Source organism: Tachypleus tridentatus, chromosome 10, assembly GCF_004210375.1.
Source record: "Tachypleus tridentatus isolate NWPU-2018 chromosome 10, ASM421037v1, whole genome shotgun sequence".
In the NCBI taxonomy this organism is placed as follows: Eukaryota; Metazoa; Arthropoda; class Merostomata; order Xiphosura; family Limulidae; genus Tachypleus; species Tachypleus tridentatus.
In genome coordinates, this window is record NC_134834.1 from 12,487,629 (window position 1) to 12,510,659 (window position 23,031).

A 23,031-nucleotide genomic window follows, 5' to 3' on the forward strand; every position below is an offset into this window, starting at 1 on the left:
TTTGGTGTGTAACACTCGCACGAAAGACATTATAAATTACAATCATTTGGTTGTAACACTCGCACGAAAGACATTATAAACTACAATCATTTGGTGTGTAACATTCGCATGAAAAACATTATAAACTACAATGATTTGGTGTGTAACATTCGCATGAAAGACATTATAAACTACAATCATTTGGTGTGTAACACTCGCATGAAAGACATTATAAACTACAATGATTTGGTGTGTAACATTCGCATGAAAGACATTATAAACTACAATCATTTGGTGTGTAACATTCGCATGAAAAACATTATAAACTACAATGATTTGGTGTGTAACACTCGCATGAAAAACATTATAAACTACAATCATTTGGTGTGTAACACTCGCACGAAAAACATTATAAACTACAATCATTTGGTGTGTAACATTCGCATGAAAAACATTATAAACTACAATCATTTGGTGTGTAACATTCGCATGAAAAACATTATAAACTACAATCATTTGGTGTGTAACACTCGCACGAAAAACATTATAAACTACAATGATTTGGTGTGTAACACTCGCATGAAAAACATTATAAACTACAATGATTTGGTGTGTAACACTCGCATGAAAAACATTATAAACTACAATGATATGGTGTGTAACACTCGCATGAAAAACATTATAAACTACAATCATTTGGTGTGTAACACTCGCACGAAAAACATTATAAACTACAATGATTTGGTGTGTAACACTTGCATGAAAAACATTATAAACTACAATCATTTGGTGTGTAACACTCGCATGAAAAACATTATAAACTACAATGATTTGGTGTGTAACACTCGCACGAAAAACATTATAAACTACAATGATTTGGTGTGTAACACTTGCATGAAAAACATTATAAACTACAATCATTTGTGTGTAACACTCGCACGAAAAACATTATAAACTACAATGATTTGGTGTGTAACACTCGCACGAAAAACATTATAAACTACAATGATTTGGTGTGTAACACTTGCATGAAAAACATTATAAACTACAATCATTTGGTGTGTAACACTCGCACGAAAAACATTATAAACTACAATGATTTGGTGTGTAACACTCGCACGAAAAACATTATAAACTACAATGATTTGGTGTGTAACACTCGCACGAAAAACATTATAAACTACAATGATATGGTGTGTAACACTCGCATGAAAAACATTATAAACTACAATCATTTGGTGTGTAACACTCGCACGAAAAACATTATAAACTACAATGATTTGGTGTGTAACACTCACAGTGATCTATGGACTAAATGCCTGCAGTTTACTATGCTAAAATTAGGGGTTCGAAATCTCCCGGTGGACACAGCAGATAACCCGCTGTGGCTTTGTCATAAGAAAATACTTGCAGAAACAAACAATGATTTTAATATCGCTGGTCAGGTAGTTCCATACGAACAAACACTGGTCAGATAGCCTATTTAGAACTGTGCTGAAAATTAAACGTAATAGTTTGTACCCTGCTGGCACGGTTGTAAGATTAAGTTCTTAACACGTTAAAACTCGGAGTTGGAATCCCCGCGACCAACGTCTCATTGTGTATATAGCTTGGCACTTAAGAAGAAAAATCTCGCAGTAGTTTTAATTTCAATCGATATTCCTCAATTTTGTAATTTCTGGACCAAACCTTAAAACACGAGATGGATTTAAAGTTTGTTCCCCACGTGTCCTTATGAACATTTTCAATACAGTTCACTAATGAAGGAATTAACATCGGATTTTACATTAAGGTTTAATAACGACTTTGATTACGAGACATTTTTCTATTTAAGAGTTTTAATTACAACTATGAAATTAAACGAGGCCATCCTGATGCTCGGTGTGATAATTACTAGTGCATTACCACAACGACGTCAAGAGAACGGTATTGTTACATATTCTCACAACTAGCGAACTGCTGGTGTCTGAAAGTAATTCTATCGACAAATATACGACACGAACTCTGCCATTATTACTGTACTATGCAGGAAACGAAATAACTCCATCACTATTTTTTATCCTCCTGTGTTTTTTATTACAGTATTTTACATACGTAAAATAATTCCTGAGTAACATTTGTCTTTGTTCTGGTTTTTTTTTGGCTTGTTTATTAATATACAAAAGTAATAATAGCATACAGGTTAGCTTCCCCCTAGTAGCGTAGCGGTAGGTATGCAGACTTGTAACGCCAAAACCGGGTTTCGATACAAATTGGCCTTTGTGTAGCTTTGCGCTAGTTACAAGCACTATTCAGGTAATAACAATCAACCAATATTAAACGTCGATTTCTTCTTTCAGTGGAAAAGATAAAAAGTTAAAAATTATTAAACATTCAATTTTTCATAAAAAACAAACTTTTTCCGTGCCAAGGTTTTTGTAATTTATCTTCTTTAAGTTTTGTAAGTTTTGATAACGCTATTTGTGCTTAACTTGAATTTAGTTTTGGTTTGGTGTGAATTTCGCGCACAGCTATACGAAGGCTATCTGCGCTAGCCGACCCTAATTTAGCAGTGCAAGACTAGAGAGAAGGCAGCTAGTCATCACCACCCACCGCCAATCCTTGGGCTACTCTTTGACCAACGAAGAGTGAGATCGATCGTCACGAATAACGCCCCAACGGCTGAAAGGGCGAGTATGTTTGGTGTGACGGGGATTTCAACCCTGAATCCTCAGATTATATTTTGTTAACCTGAGAATGACATAAAAAGGTCGAAACTGAGTAAAATTAGTAAAAGTGTCAATACCCATAACATCCGTCCTGAGACACATGATTTCAACTATCTACTTTCCTATCGGCAAAACGGTGGTAGTGTTTGAGTGCAGGTAGTGAAATCTTTCGAATTTAATTACGATGGTGAAGTAAAGACATGTACTCTTCTGAATGTTTGAGTGAAAAACGTAAGCCATTAAAACCTGGAAGTTCATGCACTCTTGAATATAATATTAACAAGTAAGCTTTACAGAGCTTTCACCTGACCTATGACCCTTGATCTTTATTCCACGTAGACATGTCACGTTATCTCGTGTTTACATTTACAAAACATACATCTCACGTTATGTCGTGTTTACATTTACATACATCTTACGTTATCTCGTGTTTACATTTACATACATCTCACGTTATCTCGTGTTTACATTATAAAACATACATCTTACGTTATCTCGTGTTTACATTTACAAAACACACATCTCACGTTATCTAGTGTTTACATTATAAAACATACATCTCCCGTTATCTCGTGTTTACATTATAAAACATACATCTCACGTTATCTCGTGTTTACATTATAAAACATACATCTCACGTTATCTAGTGTTTACATTATAAAACATACATCTCACGTTATCTCGTGTTTACATTATAAAACATACATCTCACGTTATCTAGTGTTTACATTATAAAACATACATCTCACGTTATCTCGTGTTTACATTTACAAAACATACATCTCACGTTATCTCGTGTTTACATTATAAAACATACATCTCACGTTATCTCGTGTTTACATTTACATACATCTTACGTTATCTCGTGTTTACATTTACAAAACATACATCTCACGTTATCTCGTGTTTACATTTACATACATCTTACGTTATCTAGTGTTTACATTTACAAAACATACATCTCACGTTATCTAGTGTTTACATTTACATACATCTCACGTTATCTCGTGTTTACATTTACAAAACATACATCTCACGTTATCTCGTGTTTACATTATAAAACATACATCTTACGTTATCTAGTGTTTACATTTACAAAACATACATCTCACGTTATCTCGTGTTTACATTTACATACATCTTACGTTATCTCGTTTTTACATTTACATACATCTCACGTTATCTCGTGTTTACATTATAAAACATACATCTCACGTTATCTAGTGTTTACATTATAAAACATACATCTCACGTTATCTAGTGTTTACATTATAAAACATACATCTTACGTTATCTAGTGTTTACATTATAAAACATACATCTTACGTTATCTAGTGTTTACATTATAAAACATACATCTTACGTTATCTCGTGTTTATATTATAAAACATACATCTTACGTTATCTAGTGTTTACATTATAAAACATACATCTTACGTTATCTCGTTTTTACATTTACATACATCTCACGTTATCTTGTGTTTACATTATAAAACATACATCTTACGTTATCTCGTTTTTACATTTACATACATCTTACGTTATCTTGTGTTTACATTATAAAACATACATCTCACGTTATCTTGTGTTTACATTATAAAACATACATCTTACGTTATCTCGTTTTTACATTTACATACATCTTACGTTATCTTGTGTTTACATTATAAAACATACATCTTACGTTATCTCGTTTTTACATTTACATACATCTCACGTTATCTTGTGTTTACATTATAAAACATACATCTCACGTTATCTTGTGTTTACATTATAAAACATACATCTTACGTTATCTCGTTTTTACATTTACATACATCTTACGTTATGTCGTGTTTACATTATAAAACATACATCTTACGTTATCTAGTGTTTACATTATAAAACATACATCTCACGTTATCTCGTGTTTACATTTACAAAACATACATCTCACGTTATCTAGTGTTTACATTATAAAACATACATCTTACGTTATGTCGTGTTTACATTATAAAACATACATCTCACGTTATGTCGTGTTTACATTATAAAACATACATCTCACGTTATCTCGTGTTTACATTATAAAACATACATCTCACGTTATCTAGTGTTTACATTATAAAACATACATCTCACGTTATCTCGTGTTTACATTTACATACATCTTACGTTATCTCGTGTTTACATTTACAAAACATACATCTCACGTTATCTCGTGTTTACATTTACATACATCTTACGTTATCTAGTGTTTACATTTACAAAACATACATCTCACGTTATCTAGTGTTTACATTTACAAAACATACATCTCACGTTATCTCGTGTTTACATTATAAAACATACATCTTACGTTATCTAGTGTTTACATTTACAAAACATACATCTCACGTTATCTCGTGTTTACATTTACATACATCTTACGTTATCTCGTGTTTACATTTACATACATCTTACGTTATGTCGTGTTTACATTATAAAACATACATCTTACGTTATCTCGTGTTTACATTACAAAACATACATCTCACGTTATCTCGTGTTTACATTATAAAACATACATCTTACGTTATCTAGTGTTTACATTATAAAACATACATCTCACGTTATCTCGTGTTTACATTTACAAAACATACATCTCACGTTATCTAGTGTTTACATTATAAAACATACATCTCACGTTATCTAGTGTTTACATTATAAAACATACATCTTACGTTATGTCGTGTTTACATTATAAAACATACATCTCACGTTATGTCGTGTTTACATTATAAAACATACATCTTACGTTATCTAGTGTTTACATTATAAAACATACATCTTACGTTATGTCGTGTTTCATTATAAAACATACATCTTACGTTATCTCGTGTTTACATTATAAAACATACATCTCACGTTATCTAGTGTTTACATTATAAAACATACATCTTACGTTATGTCGTGTTTACATTATAAAACATACATCTCACGTTATCTAGTGTTTACATTATAAAACATACATCTCACGTTATGTCGTGTTTACATTATAAAACATACATCTTACGTTATCTAGTGTTTACATTATAAAACATACATCTCACGTTATCTAGTGTTTACATTATAAAACATACATCTCACGTTATCTCGTGTTTATATTATAAAACATACATCTTACGTTATCTAGTGTTTACATTATAAAACATACATCTCACGTTATCTAGTGTTTACATTATAAAACATACATCTCACGTTATCTCGTGTTTACATTATAAAACATACATCTTACGTTATCTCGTGTTTACATTATAAAACATACATCTCACGTTATCTAGTGTTTACATTTACAAAACATACATCTCACGTTATCTAGTGTTTACATTATAAAACATACATCTCACGTTATCTAGTGTTTACATTATAAAACATACATCTCACGTTATGTCGTGTTTACATTTACAAAACATACATCTCACGTTATCTAGTGTTTACATTATAAAACATACATCTCACGTTATCTAGTGTTTACATTATAAAACATACATCTCACGTTATCTCGTGTTTACATTATAAAACATACATCTCACGTTATCTAGTGTTTACATTATAAAACATACATCTCACGTTATCTAGTGTTTACATTATAAAACATACATCTCACGTTATCTAGTGTTTACATTATAAAACATACATCTCACGTTATCTAGTGTTTACATTATAAAACATACATCTCACGTTATCTAGTGTTTACATTATAAAACATACATCTCACGTTATCTCGTGTTTACATTATAAAACATACATCTTACGTTATCTCGTGTTTACAATTGCAAAACATCTAAACAGGAAGAAAACAATAAAAAAGACAAATCAAATAGTTTTGACAAGTTTACTTTCCGTCACAACCTAAAGCGTACTAGTCAGTAGTACAGAATTACATCTGAAAACAACACAGTTTAAATGAAGCAGTCATAAAACAGATTAGATACCATTAGTAACAGACAGGATTACTGATCCCTTAACGTCAGTTCATACACTTGTTCCACATAAACCTTACACATTATATGACACAGTAATGTTTTCCACGTCTATTTATTTATGTGTGCGGTTTGTCTTATTGCAAAGCCACATTGGGCTATCTGCTGAGTCCACCGAGGGGAATCGGACCCTCTAAGTTTAATGTTGTAAATCCATTAACGTACCGCTGTACCAGTGGGGGATATATTTATTTCACAAAGATAATATTATGTGTTTATCCCATGTAAACCTATTCCATAATCTCGTTGTTTTTTTTTTCTACATGGATCTGTCATACTTTCACGTGGATTTAAGGTTCTTACCCAGGAGTCTGGTAAAAGTCAATTAGGACGTTTTTGTGAGATTAATAACGTAAATCAACAAATCCTGGAGTATGACCACGTGATTAGGCTTACTGGGTCGAACTTCTAGCTTACAATTAAAGACCAAGAAATGTTTACAAAACAATTCCACACTTATAAAGATTATCACAAAGAAACAATAACACTTTAAGCAACATGTCCTCAGGATTATCAAAAAGAAATACAATTAACACTTTGAGCAACACATCCTAAAGATTATCACAAAGAAACGTTAACACTTTAAGCAGTACATTCTATGGAATATCACAAAGAAATACAGTTAACACTTTAAGTGGCACATCGTGTAGAAAAGTGGTTCCCAACCAGGGGTGCGAGATAGCATTTGTTTTAGGCACCTTCACCTTTATTCTTAAATAAATAATTACTGTGAGGGGTGCGAGAACATATTAAATTTTTTTTTTAGGGGTGCGGGGCATAAAAAAGGTTGGGAACCACTGGTGCAGAATATAACAAAGAAATACAGTTAACACCTTAAGCAGCAAGGCCACTACTTTCGAAGTATCGGTACAGAATGTAACAATGTAGTTGTAGGAGCTCGAAACCCGGATGTAGAGAGGACAATATAATAATATGTTAACTATATAATATCTACTATTACCAGTGATTAATAACCCAGTGGCGCATGCGTATATATTTCCCAAATAAATTATCTTTGAAATAAGTCCGTTTTGATGTTACGTAATATTAGATACGAGTATATATTGGGTTGAGGAATAATTCGTGAGCGTTTTTTTCAAGTTAACAAAATATATTCATAAACGAAACGCTTTCGCAAAATATTTCATGTCATTTGGTAGATAATTTTTTGCTCTAATAGATGGTGTGTTTGACTTTCATATGTCTTTAATTTTTGCTTTCATTTTCAGCTCATTAAATGGAATGTCAAGTGGACAAAATCGAGCATTTTCGACACCATCTGCTTTACGCATTTAATTTCTTGCAATTTCGTTTAAAACAATGCATACTATATACCTAGGTATTACATGAAATAAAGTATCATAATAAATGTTTTGGGTGTAATGTGTTCATGCATTGAAGTATTGTATAGTCTTGCATGTAATGCTTGAATGAATTATTTAAAAACGCTCACGAATTATTCCTCAACCTAATACATTCGTTCACCACATTGTCGGTCAGAATTTCTAACCAGTCGTTCACCAACGCCTGAAGTTTTAGTATTTTATCTCTCCAATCATTGTTTGGTGTTAAGGCGCAAAGATACGTGATGGGTTATCTGTGTTGACCAGATACATGATGGGTTATCTGTGTTGACCAGATACGTGATGGGTCATCTGTGTTGATCAGATACGTGATGGGTTATCTGTGTTGACCAGATACGTGATGGGTTATCTGTGTTGACCAGATACGTGATGGGTTATCTGTGTTGACCAGATACGTGATGGGTTATCTGACTTCACTCGGTTGACTTCACTCGGTTTTTAGCATCATAAGCCTTTAGCCTTAATCCACTGGAGAGCATTTAAACATTGGATTGCCGATGAGGATTCAAATCCGGGCTGCTTTTTAAGTGCAATTTTTGTTGTAAGTTATTTGTGGGTCCGCGGCTTCGCTTAGAAAACCCACGTAAAGCAAAAAATAAAGCAAACACTCAATACCTTCATTGATTTCACTAACTAGTATCGCTGGTATCGTTTACAAAGAAAGATAGCGACTCAATCGCTCTGATTGTTGTAACTCACTAATACAATATGATACGAGGTGAAGATCCATTGTGGTGAACTGTTAAACAGGCGTTAATTTGAGAAAAGCAGTTAAAAAGTTGGTATAAACAAGTCGGTAGTTCGGGGGTTAAACAGGCGTTGATCTAAGAGAGTGTGTGTTTTCTTATAACAAAACCACATCAACCTATCTGCTGAGCCCACCGAGGGGAATTGATCCCCTGATTTTAGAGTTGTAAATCCGTAGACTTACCGCTGTACTAGCAGGGGGGACATGTTAATTTAAGAAAAGCAGTTAAAAAGTTGGTATAAACAAGTCGGTAGTTCGGGGGTTAAACAGGCGTTAATTTAAGAAAGATATAGAGCGTCAGTAATTTTGAGAGTTAAACGTTAATATAAGAAAAGCAAATTCACAGAGTCGGCGGTTTGAGTATTAAACAAACGTTATTTTAAGAAACACAACTGAAAAAATTCAGTAGTCTGAGAGTTAAACAGGCGTTAAGCAAGAACTCTATCATACAAAGACAACAAGAACTCTATCATACAAAGACAACAATGACTTTATCATACAAAGACAACAATGACTTTATAATACAAAGACTACAAGGACTCTATCATTCAAAGACAACAATGACTTTATCATACAAAGACAACAATGACTTTATCATACAAAGACTACAAGGACTCTATCATACACAGACAACAAGGACTTTATCATAGAAAGACTACAAGGACTTTATCATACAAAGACTACAAGGACTCTATCATACAAAAACTTCAAGGACTTTATCATACAAAGACTACAAGGACTCTATCATACAAAAACTACAAGGACTTTATCATACAAAGACAACAAGGACTTTATCATACAAAGACAACAATGACTTTATCATACAAAGACTACAAGGACTCTATCATACAAAAACTTCAAGGACTTTATCATACAAAGACTACAAGGACTTTATCATACAGAGACAACAAGGACTTTATCATACAAAGACAACAAGGACTTTATCATACAAAGACTACAAGGACTTTATCATACAGAGACAACAAGGACTTTATCATACAAAGACAACAAGGACTTTATCATACAAAGACTACAAGGACTTTATCATACAAAGACTACAAGGACTTTATCATACAGAGACAACAAGGACTTTATCATACAAAGACAACAATGACTTTATCATACAAAGACAACAAGGACTTTATCACACACAAAGACTACAAGGACGGACTATCATACAAAACTTCAAGGACTTTATCATACAAAGACTACAAGGACTTTATCATACAAAGACAACAAGAACTCTATCATACAGAGACAACAAGGACTTTATCATACAAAGACAACAATGACTTTATCATACAAAGACTACAAGGACTCTATCATACAAAACTTCAAGGACTTTATCATACAAAGACTACAAGGACTTTATCATACAGAGACAACAAGGACTTTATCATACAAAGACAACAAGGACTTTATCATACAAAGACTACAAGGACTTTATCATACAGAGACAACAAGGACTTTATCATACAAAGACAACAAGGACTTTATCATACAAAGACTACAAGGACTTTATCATACAGAGACAACAAGGACTTTATCATACAAAGACAACAATGACTTTATCATACAAAGACAACAAGGACTTTATCACACAAAGACTACAAGGACGGACTATCATACAAAAACTACAAGGACTTTATCATACAAAGACAACAAGGACTTTATCATACAAAGACTACAAGGACTTTATCATACAGAGACAACAAGGACTTTATCATACAAAGACAACAAGGACTTTATCATACAAAGACAACAAGGATTCTATCATACAAAGACTACAAGGACTTTATCATACAGAGACAACAAGGACTTTATCATACAAAGACAACAAGGACTCTATCATACAAAGACAACAAGGACTTTATCATACAAAGACTACAAGGACTTTATCATACAGAGATAACAAGGACTTTATCATACAAAGACAACAAGGACTTTATCATACAAAGACTACAAGGACTCTATCATACAAAACTACAAGGACTTTATCATACAAAGACAACAAGGACTTTATCATACAAAGACAACAATGACTTTATCATACAAAGACTACAAGGACTCTATCATACAAAAACTTCAAGGACTTTATCATACAAAGACTACAAGGACTTTATCATACAGAGACAACAAGGACTTTATCATACAAAGACAACAAGGACTTTATCATACAAAGACTACAAGGACTTTATCATACAGAGACAACAAGGACTTTATCATACAAAGACAACAATGACTTTATCATACAAAGACAACAAGGACTTTATCACACAAAGACTACAAGGACTCTATCATACACAGACAACAAGGACTTTATCATAGAAAGACTACAAGGACTTTATCATACAAAGACTACAAGGACTCTATCATACAAAAACTTCAAGGACTTTATCATACAAAGACTACAAGGACTCTATCATACAAAAACTACAAGGACTTTATCATACAAAGACAACAAGGACTTTATCATACAAAGACTACAAGGACTCTATCATACAAAAACTACAAGGACTTTATCATACAAAGACAACAAGGACTTTATCATACAAAGACAACAAGGACTTTATCATACAAAGACAACAATGACTTTATCATACAAAGACTACAAGGACTCTATCATACAAAAACTTCAAGGTCTTTATCATACAAAGACTACAAGGACTTTATCATACAGAGACAACAAGAACTTTATCATACAAAGACAACAAGGACTTTATCATACAAAGACTACAAGGACTTTATCATACAGAGACAACAAGGACTTTATCATACAAAGACAACAACGACTTTATCATACAAAGACAACAAGGACTTTATCACACAAAGACTACAAGGACGGACTATCATACAAAAACTACAAGGACTTTATCATACAAAGACAACAAGGACTTTATCATACAAAGACTACAAGGACTTTATCATACAGAGACAACAAGGACTTTATCATACAAAGACAACAAGGACTCTATCATACAAAGACTACAAGGACTTTATCATACAAAGACTACAAGGACTTTATCATACAAAGACAACAAGGACTTTATCATACAAAGACAACAAGGACTTTATCATACAGAGACAACAAGGACTTTATCATACAAACGTTTTTATTCATGACAATGAAACGATTTTTACCCTTAATATCGCGTAATCGTGACCACTGCCAAATGTATTTTACGACCTTGCATCATACTCTCCAGTCCTGAGTTCGCCAGCTGCCATACTCTCCAGTCCTAAGTTCGCCAGCTGCCATGCTCAGAAGACCGGAAGCATTATTCCACACCTGCCTAAACCTCTGGTTGACCCTGAATAACATTCAATACAACTAGTTCTGGCAAACTTCCCCCCTGTCCTCCTATTTCAAAGAGAAAACTGCTAGCAGCTGGTAGATGGGTCGAAAGAGCGGGGCTGTGTCTAAGTCTACTTATGTTAATAATTAGAACTTACACGTAAACGTTACATCAGAATTTTAGAGATTTAAAGATACGTTCAAATAAGAAACGTCAACAGCAACCATAGGAAGTATCTTCAGATGATATACCGAAATGTCATCAAATATACCAGAAATATCTCCAGATGATATACCGTAATGTCATCAAATATACCAGAAATATCTCCAGATGGTATACCGAAATGTCATCAAATATACCAGAAATATCTTCAGATGATATACCGAAATGTCATCAAATATACCAGAAATATCTTCAGATGATATACCGTAATGTCATCAAATATACCAGAAATATCTTCAGATGATATACCGAAATGTCATCAAATATACCAGAAATATCTTCAGATGATATAACGAAATGTCATCAAATATACCACAAGTATCTTCAGATGATACACGAAATGTCATCAAATATACCAGAAGTATCTTCAGATGATACACCGAAATGTCATCAAATATACCAGAAATATCTTCAGATGATACACCGTAATGTCATCAAATATACCAGAAATATCTTCAGATGATATACCGTAATGTCATCAAATATACCAGAAATATCTTCAGATGATATACCGAAATGTCATCAAATACACCAGAAATATCTTCAGATGATATACCGTAATGTCATCAAATATACCAGAAATATCTTCAGATGATATACCGTAATGTCATCAAATATACCAGAAATATCTCCAGATGATATACCGAAATGTCATCAAAATACCAGAAATATCTTCAGATGATTTACCGAAATGTCATCAAATATACCAGAAATATCTTCAGATGATATACCGTAATGCCATCATATATACCAGAAATATCTCCAGATGATATACCGAAATGTCATAAAAAATACAAAAATATCTTCAGCGGAAAACGTTTAATGAATTAGTTATAATTTGTATCCAACAATAACAACTTGGAGCCACTTATGTTTCTGTTAACGTTTAATGAATTAGTTATAATCTATATCCAACAATAACAACTTGGAGCCACTTATGTTTCTGTTAACGTTTAATGAATTAGTTATAATCTATATCCAATAATAACAACTTGGAGCCACTTATGTTTCTGTTAACGTTTAATGAATTAGTTATAATCTATATCCAACAGTAACAACTTGGAGCCACTTATGTTTCTGTTAACGTTTAATGAATTAGTTATAATCTATATCCAACAATAACAACTTAGAGCCACTTATGTTTCTGTTAACGTTTAATGAATTAGTTATAATCTATATCCAACAATAACAACTTAGAGCCACTTATGTTTCTGTTAACGTTTAATGAATTAGTTATAATCTATATCCAACAATAACAACTTAGAGCCACTTATGTTTCTGTTAACGTTTAATGAATTAGTTATAATCTATATCCAACAATAACAACTTAGAGCCACTTATGTTTCTGTTAACGTTTAATGAATTAGTTATAATCTATATCCAACAATAACAACTTGGAGCCACTTATGTTTCTGTTAACGTTTAATGAATTAGTTATAATCTATATCCAATAATAACAACTTGGAGCCACTTATGTTTCTGTTAACGTTTAATGAATTAGTTATAATCTATATCCAACAATAACAACTTAGAGCCACTTATGTTTCTGTTAACGTTTAATGAATTAGTTATAATCTATATCCAACAATAACAACTTAGAGCCACTTATGTTTCTGTTAACGTTTAATGAATTAGTTATAATCTATATCCAACAATAACAACTTAGAGCCACTTATGTTTCTGTTAACGTTTAATGAATTAGTTATAATCTATATCCAACAGTAACAACTTAGAGCCACTTATGTTTCTGTTAACGTTTAATGAATTAGTTATAATCTATATCCAACAATAACAACTTGGAGCCACTTATGTTTCTGTTAACGTTTAATGAATTAGTTATAATCTATATCCAACAATAACAACTTAGAGCCACTTATGTTTCTGTTAACGTTTAATGAATTAGTTATAATCTATATCCAACAATAACAACTTGGAGCCACTTATGTTTCTGTTAACGTTTAATGAATTAGTTATAATCTATATCCAACAATAACAACTTAGAGCCACTTATGTTTCTGTTAACGTTTAATGAATTAGTTATAATCTATATCCAACAATAACAACTTGGAGCCACTTATGTTTCTGTTAACGTTTAATGAATTAGTTATAATCTATATCCAACAATAACAACTTAGAGCCACTTATGTTTCTGTTAACGTTTAATGAATTAGTTATAATCTATATCCAACAATAACAACTTGGAGCCACTTATGTTTCTGTTAACGTTTAATGAATTAGTTATAATCTATATCCAATAATAACAACTTGGAGCCACTTATGTTTCTGTTAACGTTTAATGAATTAGTTATAATCTATATCCAACAATAACAACTTAGAGCCACTTATGTTTCTGTTAACGTTTAATGAATTAGTTATAATCTATATCCAACAGTAACAACTTAGAGCCACTTATGTTTCTGTTAACGTTTAATGAATTAGTTATAATCTATATCCAACAATAACAACTTGGAGCCACTTATGTTTCTGTTAACGTTTAATGAATTAGTTATAATCTATATCCAACAATAACAACTTAGAGCCACTTATGTTTCTGTTAACGTTTAATGAATTAGTTATAATCTATATCCAACAATAACAACTTGGAGCCACTTATGTTTCTGTTAACGTTTAATGAATTAGTTATAATCTATATCCAATAACAATAAAGGTATTTGAAAAAATGATTTTTAGTTGTAGCACAAACGGATATAGTAGCTACCTGTTTATCCACCGATAAACATGTGTTGAACACATTCAAGGCACTGTTTTACCAAATTCAATAAGTTTAGCTCAACCACTACAGCACACAATGTTTCATTTACATACCTGTACGCCATCCCAAGCCTCGGTTAGGACTGTTTTTCCATAAAGTAGAAGTCAGTCCCATTGTATCGCAACAGATGACCACTGAGCAATCCGCTTGACCAATATTATTACAATCTGACTAAGGCAGATTAACGAACGCTGAATACATATATCACCATCTAACAAACCTCTACTCTGACCACTGAGCACGTAGATTCTGAAAACCAGAATGTGTGGCAGCACCGTAAGCCTACATTTGAAAAGTCTTACGGAGTTAAAAATGTGTGGATAATTTCGTGTTTAAAATAGTCAGTTGCAACCTAAAGTTACAGCATCAGTTACCAAAGCATACCTCGCTTGGATTCTTCGACGGAACAAACGTTTATTTATCTTAAAAAAAGTTACGGCCTTCGAATGACAGTTTTCGCAATAAGCTAGCGTTTTATCACTTCTTGCTACCGCTGGAGGGCGTTCTACTTCCCGTCCACCTGCCTCGTCCATTGTACACGTTCTCACTTGAACAATACGACGATTGAAACGGACCATCTGCCATGCGCGTGGCACAAACAAGGGAGGATAAGGGAAGGGGGAGTATTGTTGTGCCGCCCTATTACTGTCCGTCCACCAATCCAGGGACCACTCACTAACTATCTTATTTTTCAACTTAATTTTCTATGAATGTCTCTGTTCAGTACAAATGAGTTACACAACGAAACCAAAACCTTGTTTAACACCTCGTCTGTATGTTCCTGCTTTATCTAACCGCTGTTTATTACAACCGTTTATCATTCTTCTGCATCCTTTATGTTTTGTACATCTGTTTATACGTTTACATGCATGTTGTTTATTGGTGAGAGTTACAAATCATTATTGTCACTAGAAGTTGTGACTCCTTTTCGGTTTCGTTTAGCGACTTTTATAACGTTTTCGGGACCAACAAAATCCTTATACAAAACTTATTACCTCAGTACTCACTTCATGGAGTTTCGGCGCGCACGTGCCAACCCCAAAACTACCATCTGCGCTTCCTTCAATCGTACAAACGTTTTCATCCCGGTTGTTTTGTTGGCGCACGAAAAATAAAGCTAATAAAAAAGGGGGAAAAAAAAAGTTCTCATAGCTTAGCTTACTCCAATCTCCTAAAATAATTGCATGTGCCGTAGCTATTGAGGATTGTCCTTTTTTATTCTATTCATCCAACAATAAGTAAATTTTAAGTTTTACATAACATGGTACTTTCTGCAATGATTTAAAATGAATTTTAATTTACGTTTCTTGGTTTTTGTTTATTAAGCACAAAGCTACATAAATCTGCCCACCACGGGTATCGAACTTCGGTTTCTAGCACTATAAGTCCGCAGATATATCGCTGTGTCATTAGGGGGCGTTTCTTCGTTACCTAAATTCTAGTAACAGAAATTTTACTTGAGTTTTGGAGCCTGTTAAATTCTATCACCACCTGGTGTTTAAAACAGCAAAATTAGGATTAAAATAGCCATAATTAATATTTAGAATCAGAAGCTGTTAAATTTAATCAACTAAACTGACATTTGTTTATCGTTTGTTTGAATTTTTTTAATAGAAACAAACGTTAGGCTTAATAGGAATATGTTTCTTTGCTAGGCTTAACAAAAACATAATTCAAAAGAGTTTGTTTGTTTGTTGAATTTCGCGAAAAGCTACACGGGGGCTATCTGCGCTAGCCGTCCCTAATTTAGCAGTGTTAGACTAGTCACTAGAGGGAAAGCAGCTAGTCATCACCACCCACTGCCAACTCTTGGAGCACTCTTTTACCAACGAATAATGGGATTGACTCTCACCTTATAACGCTCCAACAGCTGAAAGGTCGAGCATATTTGATGTAACAGGGATTCAAACCCGCGACCCTCGGATTACGAGTCGAGTGCCTTAACCACTTGGTCATGTCGGGCCTTGTTTGAATTTCGCGCGAAGCTATACAAGGGCTATCTGCGCTAGTTATCCCTAATTTAGCAGTTTCAGACTAGAGGGAAGGCAGCTAGTCATCACTACCCACCGCCAACTCTTGGCTACTCCTTTACCAACGAATAATGGGATTGATCGTGACTATATAGTGCCTCAACGGCTGAAAGGACGAGCATGGTTGGTGTGACGGGGATTCGAGCCCGTGACCCTCAGAATACAAGTCGAGCGCCCTAACCACGTGCCATGCCGGGCCCCCTAGTTTGAGAATGAATAAAATAACTTTATCAACTGTAAATTAAAGTATGTGTTTAATTGTGATAAAGATAATACCCCGTGAAAAAGTAAAATTTCTAAACATGTGTCCCCCAATGTGACAGCGGTAAGTCTTTGGATTTACAACGTTAAAATTAGGGGTTCGATTCCCCTCGATGGACACAACAGGTAACCCGATATGGCTTTGCTACACGAAAACACATATTCTAAACATGTAAGAGATGGCACTGGGAGATAGAACCTTACCGCCCCTAGAGCTAAATAAATCTTTGTAAAAGTAAATACATAAACACGAGGATACGAACCAGTAAAAAAAAACGGTATTTTCAGGTAACAAAATTCTATCATAATTTCACACGACAGGAGAAAACTGTTAATGCCTAGTGTTTATTATTATTATTTGTACTCATTCCCCAGTTTGTAAACGATAGGTTTATGGCATAACAAACACTAAAATACGAGGTTCGATCCCCTGAGGTGAATTCAACAGATAGCCCAATGTGGCTATACTTTATAAATACATAATCTCTCAGTTCTGGTTTGCAGGTTAGGTTTAGAAGCTAGTCAGTTACTTTGCTAAAATTTACTTTGTTAGTCACACTTAAGGCGGAAGCAGCGATTTGTTTTGTTTTTGTTTTCTAAATTCTGCGCAAAGCTACACCAGGGCTATCTGCGCTAGCCGTCCCTAATTTAGCAGTGTAAGACTAGAGGGAAGGCAACTACTCATCACCACCCACCGCCAATTCTTGGGCTACCATTTTATCAACGAATAGTGGGATTTACCGTTACATTATAACGCCCCCACGGCTGAAAGGGCGAGCATGTATGGCGTAACGGAGATTCGAACCCACGACCCTCGGATTACGAGTTGAGTGCCTTAGCCACCTGGCCATGGCGGGCCCGGCAGAAGCGAACATCTGTTATATATTTGTATATTTAACAGCAATAAGTGGGGTTAAAAAATCGAAAAATGAAAAATAATTTGGGTGTAGAAAACAAAGGGTTCAAATCGAGGGCTGTCTGTATTGTTGTTTCTTATTAAGCACAAAGGGCTATCTATCTATGCCAGATGTTCCAAACGTTGGAGTGATAGAACAAAACAGTGGAAAGATGGTGGACCAATATCTTAGGTTAATCCTGCATAACTGATTCAGTGGAACTTCTTGTTGTTACACAAAATGTTATCTTTACTCTGCCCAGTGTATGTTCGCAGACATATGGCTGTGACACTGGGGGGCAGTGGAATTTGACCGTCATTGTAAATATGTACCCACGCGCCCCCTTTGTTAGGTATGCAATTCTTTTCTTTTTTTTTTTTTTTTTTTGCCCAGCACTAACCAAGAAATCTCAAATTCCATGTTTGACTTGCTAACCAAAGAAACTAACTCGAGGACTGTTTCTCTCTCTCGCACACGCTTGTAGTTTTGGCCTGGTAATAAGAACACTCGATTCGCAACTTGTGGATTGAGTGTTCGAATCCCATCACCAAACATGCCCACTCTTTCAGCTGTCGAGGTGTTATAATGTTTCCGCCGATCCCACTATTTGTTGGTAATATAGTAGCCAAAGAGTTTGCGGTGGGTGATGTTAAGTAGGTGGCATCCCTCTAAGTCTATCACTTTTGAATTAACGATAGCTGGCGAAGATAGCACTAGAAATTGGATTTCGATATCCATGGTAGGCAGAGCGTAGATACTCCACGATGTAGCTCCACGATGTAGCTCTGTGCTTAAACACAAACAAACTTCGAGCAGCTTCCACACAAATTCAAAATACTCATGTGTACAGGGGAATCGACACCTGAGAGGTAAAAAAACTCGATTGTTCTTCTCGTGGTATGTCATAATAAAAAAAAAAGTTTCAAATGTCCGTCCAGTCTTAACTTCGTCATAAATCATAATTATAAATAAAACAGTTCCATTAGAGAGATTCAGCTGTTATGATCGAGGAAAAAAAAGACATTCTAAAACTATGTACTCAGTTTCAGTTGTTGTTGACCGCCATTAGAACTTTGCTGTTCTAACAGGAGGACCATTCTAAAACTATGTACTCAATTTCAGTTGTTGTTGACTGCCATTAGAACTTTGCTGTTCTAACAGGAGAACCATTCTAAAACTATGTAATTAGTTTCAGTTGTTGTTGACCGCCATTACAACAAGGAGAACCATTCTAAAACTATGTACTCAGTTTCAGTTGTTGTTGACCGCCATTAGAACTTTGCTGTTCTAACAGGAGAACCATTCTAAAACTATGTACTCAATTTCAGTTGTTGTTGAATGCCATTAGAACTTTGCTGTTCTAACAGGAGAACCATTCTAAAACTATGTACTCAATTTCAGTTGTTGTTGACCGCCATGAGAACTTTGCTGTTCTAACCGAAGAACCATTCAAAAGCTATGTAATTAGTTTTTGTTACGTTGATTTATCATAATTTTCACCAGATGTTTACGTCACGACTTTTAAACATGCGTAATCTAAAGCTTCAAGTAACATGGCGTGTTCTACTTTGATGCTTTTGTGTTTTGTTTGTTTGTTTTTAAGTTTGCTTTATCTGAATTGTGTAGTGGACGCCGATGGGACTTTTAACAAGTTAATTACGACCTCAAAATCACAGAATGATTTTGATGCTTTCCTCCACGCCTCTTTAATACCCCGCACCTAGATTAGGTGGAACCAGTTTGTGAACTAGGTATAGTTGCGTACCTTTCACAAACGGTGCCAGTGTGGGAAGACCGAAAAATGTAGTTATCTGTCTAGAATTACTTCTGATACGGGCCCGGCATGGCCGAGCGTGTTAAGGCGAGCGATTCGTAATCTGAAGGTTGCGGGTTCGCATTCCCGTCGCGCCAAACATGCTCGCACTTTCAGCCGTGGGGACGTTATAATGTAACGGTCAATCCCACTATTCGTTGGTAAAAGAGTAGCCCAAGAGTTAGCGGTGGGTGGTGATGACTAGCTGCCTTCCCTCTAGTCTTACACTGCTAAATTAGGGACAGCTAGCACAGACAACCCTCGAGTAGCTTTGTGCGAAATTCCAAAACAAACAAACAAACAAGACTCTTTAGTTACGTAAATTTACAAAATTTTAAAAAATACGTACTCAAACATTTCAATTATTTTTTCATAACAACATCAGATTCACAGACGTTTCGGTATCCATAGAGCAAGGGTTAACTAGCTTCCATCGACACGTAAGAAAAACAAAGAGGCCTTTAATTAAAACAAACTTGTGTGTGTAATAAACTCCCTTTGTCAGAATGAACCGTTTATGTAAACAGACGCGACAAGCAAGACTTCACCACGCTGGTACCAGCAGACAAGCAAATAATAAGTTTTTTTTTTTTTTCTAAAGGCTTAACTGAATTCACAACAGTAGCGGGTAAATGTTTAGGTTTTGCTTGAAATGTGGTACAAATTGGTTAAAGCGATCCGTTTACACCATGAGATTAACTGTTATTTCATATCAAAATATACCACACCTAAGTAATTAAAACGTGTGGTTAACTTCACATTTACGTTAAGCCTTTTCAATGTTGCTGAGGCACACAACAGACGTTAAGAGGGATGCAACGGGAGACGGGTGGTGGACTATGGCCATGTTACATTTGGTTCAATACTGCGTGCACGAAAAAAACACACACCACAATACTGTATATTGTAACCATACAATACATAGTGTAATGGATTTAATATTATTTTAACATATTATTTAGAAATGCGTGTAACTTATACTGTTAAATGTATATTGAGCAAATCCCGCCTATTCTATAAATTTATAGAAAATTCTCGAGCATAAGAATCAACAATGTACGATATATGTAAAAATACTAGTAACTGTTGCCAAATGAACTTTCTAGAACCTCGCCTTAAAGTTTATAAATCGACGCGCCCAGAGAGTAGAATATTATTGGTCAGCTACAGTTCGTATACTATGAACATTGGAAGCTATAATTGTGTGTTTGTTTGTTTTTTTAATTTCGCGCAAAGCTACTCGAGGGCTATCTGTGCTAGCCGTCCCTAACTTAACAGTGTAAGACTAGAGGGAAGGCAGCTAGTCATCACCACCCACCACCAACTCTTGGGCTACTCTTTTACCAACGAATAGTGTGATTTACAGTCACATTGTAACGCCCCTGGAACTGAAAGAGCGAGCATGGTTGGTATGATGGGGATTCGACCCGCGACCCTCAAATTACGAGTCAAGTGCCTTAGCCACCTTGCCATGCCGGGCCCACACTTTGAGTATTCACGATTCAGACAATTAGAAAAATAATTTTGGCTTGTGTAACAACCATTTCTTTATGACAGAACATAATTTTGTATCTCAAGACGGCTGGTTTGTTTGTTTGTTTCTGAATTTCACGCGAAGCTACACGAGGGCTATCTGCGCTAGCCGTCCCTAATTTAAAAATGTGAGACCAGAGGGAAGGCAGCTAGTCATCACCACCCACCGCCAACTCTTGGGCTACTTTTTTAGTAACGAATAATGGAATTGACCGTCACGTTATAACACCCCTACGGCTGAAAAGCGAGGATGTTTGGTGCGAGCGGGATTCGAACGCGCGACCCTCGGATTACGAGTTGAACGCTTTATCACTCGTGGCCATGCCGGGCTGCTGTAATTGTCATAAACATTTATTAATAGTCCCCCGCTATTACAGCGGTAAGTCTACGGATCTACAACGCTAAAATCAGGAGTTCGATTCCCCTCGGTGGGCTCAGCAGATAGCCCCAGGTGGCTTTGCTATAAGAAACACACATAGAAAAACTACAGATATTTATTCAGGAACGTTTATAAATTTAAAATATTACGAACTTAGGACGTTAGTATTTCTACCAGGACATTAAATATTGCCGGCGTGAAAAACCTCCCGCGTGAAAAATAGAGCAAGCTAGCATTCCCGAAACGTGAAGTGTATCTGTGTGTCATTATCAAATCAATTCGCTCTCCGTGAGCCGTCGACAAAGCATTCAGCTCCAAACTTAATACAGAACTTAATATTGTTTGTAAAACTTTTGTGCATAAATCATTATTTATCATTACCGTTATTATAAATTGTTTGTATATTAACATATATTCGTGTTAAGAAAGGAAACTGTATGTATCAATCTTGTTGGTAAATATGATAAATCTGATGCATATCAACATTCGATTAACTTCTAAATTAATAAATATTAAAATTTCGGGCTAGTTGAAATTGTAACACGTAACGTATGTAAAATAATAAATCGGAGAGGCGTCCGAGATAAATTACAATACGTAACAATAGAAACGTAATTGTTTTATGATCTACAAACATCAACATCCCTATTTTGTTTTACTAATATGGTATCTCCCTGTCCTTGGCGCGTGACCAGTAATAAATTCACGTAGGTGTCGGATACTTCAAACTGGACCAATAATACTGTGCGTTGTAGTAAATTACAGTTCCGTACCACGATAGATGTTTGTGTATCGTCAGTACCTCTGTTGTTATTTTTTCCTGCCCATTTTATATATTGTTTAAGAAGGGGCCCAACCGATATTATTAAAAATTAATAATGATATTGTTATTTTGAGAATTTTGAAATAACTGTTCAAAAGATTAGAAAGCTTTAATTAAGAACAACAATGATATAAATATCTGTAACGATTACAAGTTCTGATTAGTAAATATAAAAAATATGTTTGTTTGTTTATAGAATTTC

The 23,031-nt window shown here is 34.6% G+C and overlaps 1 protein-coding gene across 5 annotated transcripts in view; it reads right to left on the reverse strand.

Annotated features, from left to right (window-relative positions):
• Positions 1-23,031, reverse strand: part of LOC143228756 (disabled homolog 2-interacting protein-like) — a 146,047-nt gene that overhangs the window by 63,423 nt on the left and 59,593 nt on the right. The window contains exon 1 of one of the 5 annotated variants that reach the window (XM_076460077.1): positions 15,148-15,570. The exons of the other annotated variants lie outside the window; for them this stretch is intronic. Within the exon in view, the coding sequence (XP_076316192.1) occupies positions 15,148-15,208 (61 nt within the window). The 5' untranslated portion in view covers positions 15,209-15,570. Of the gene's footprint in view, positions 1-15,147; positions 15,571-23,031 lie in introns of those variants that run through there. 5 annotated transcript variants of the gene reach the window in all.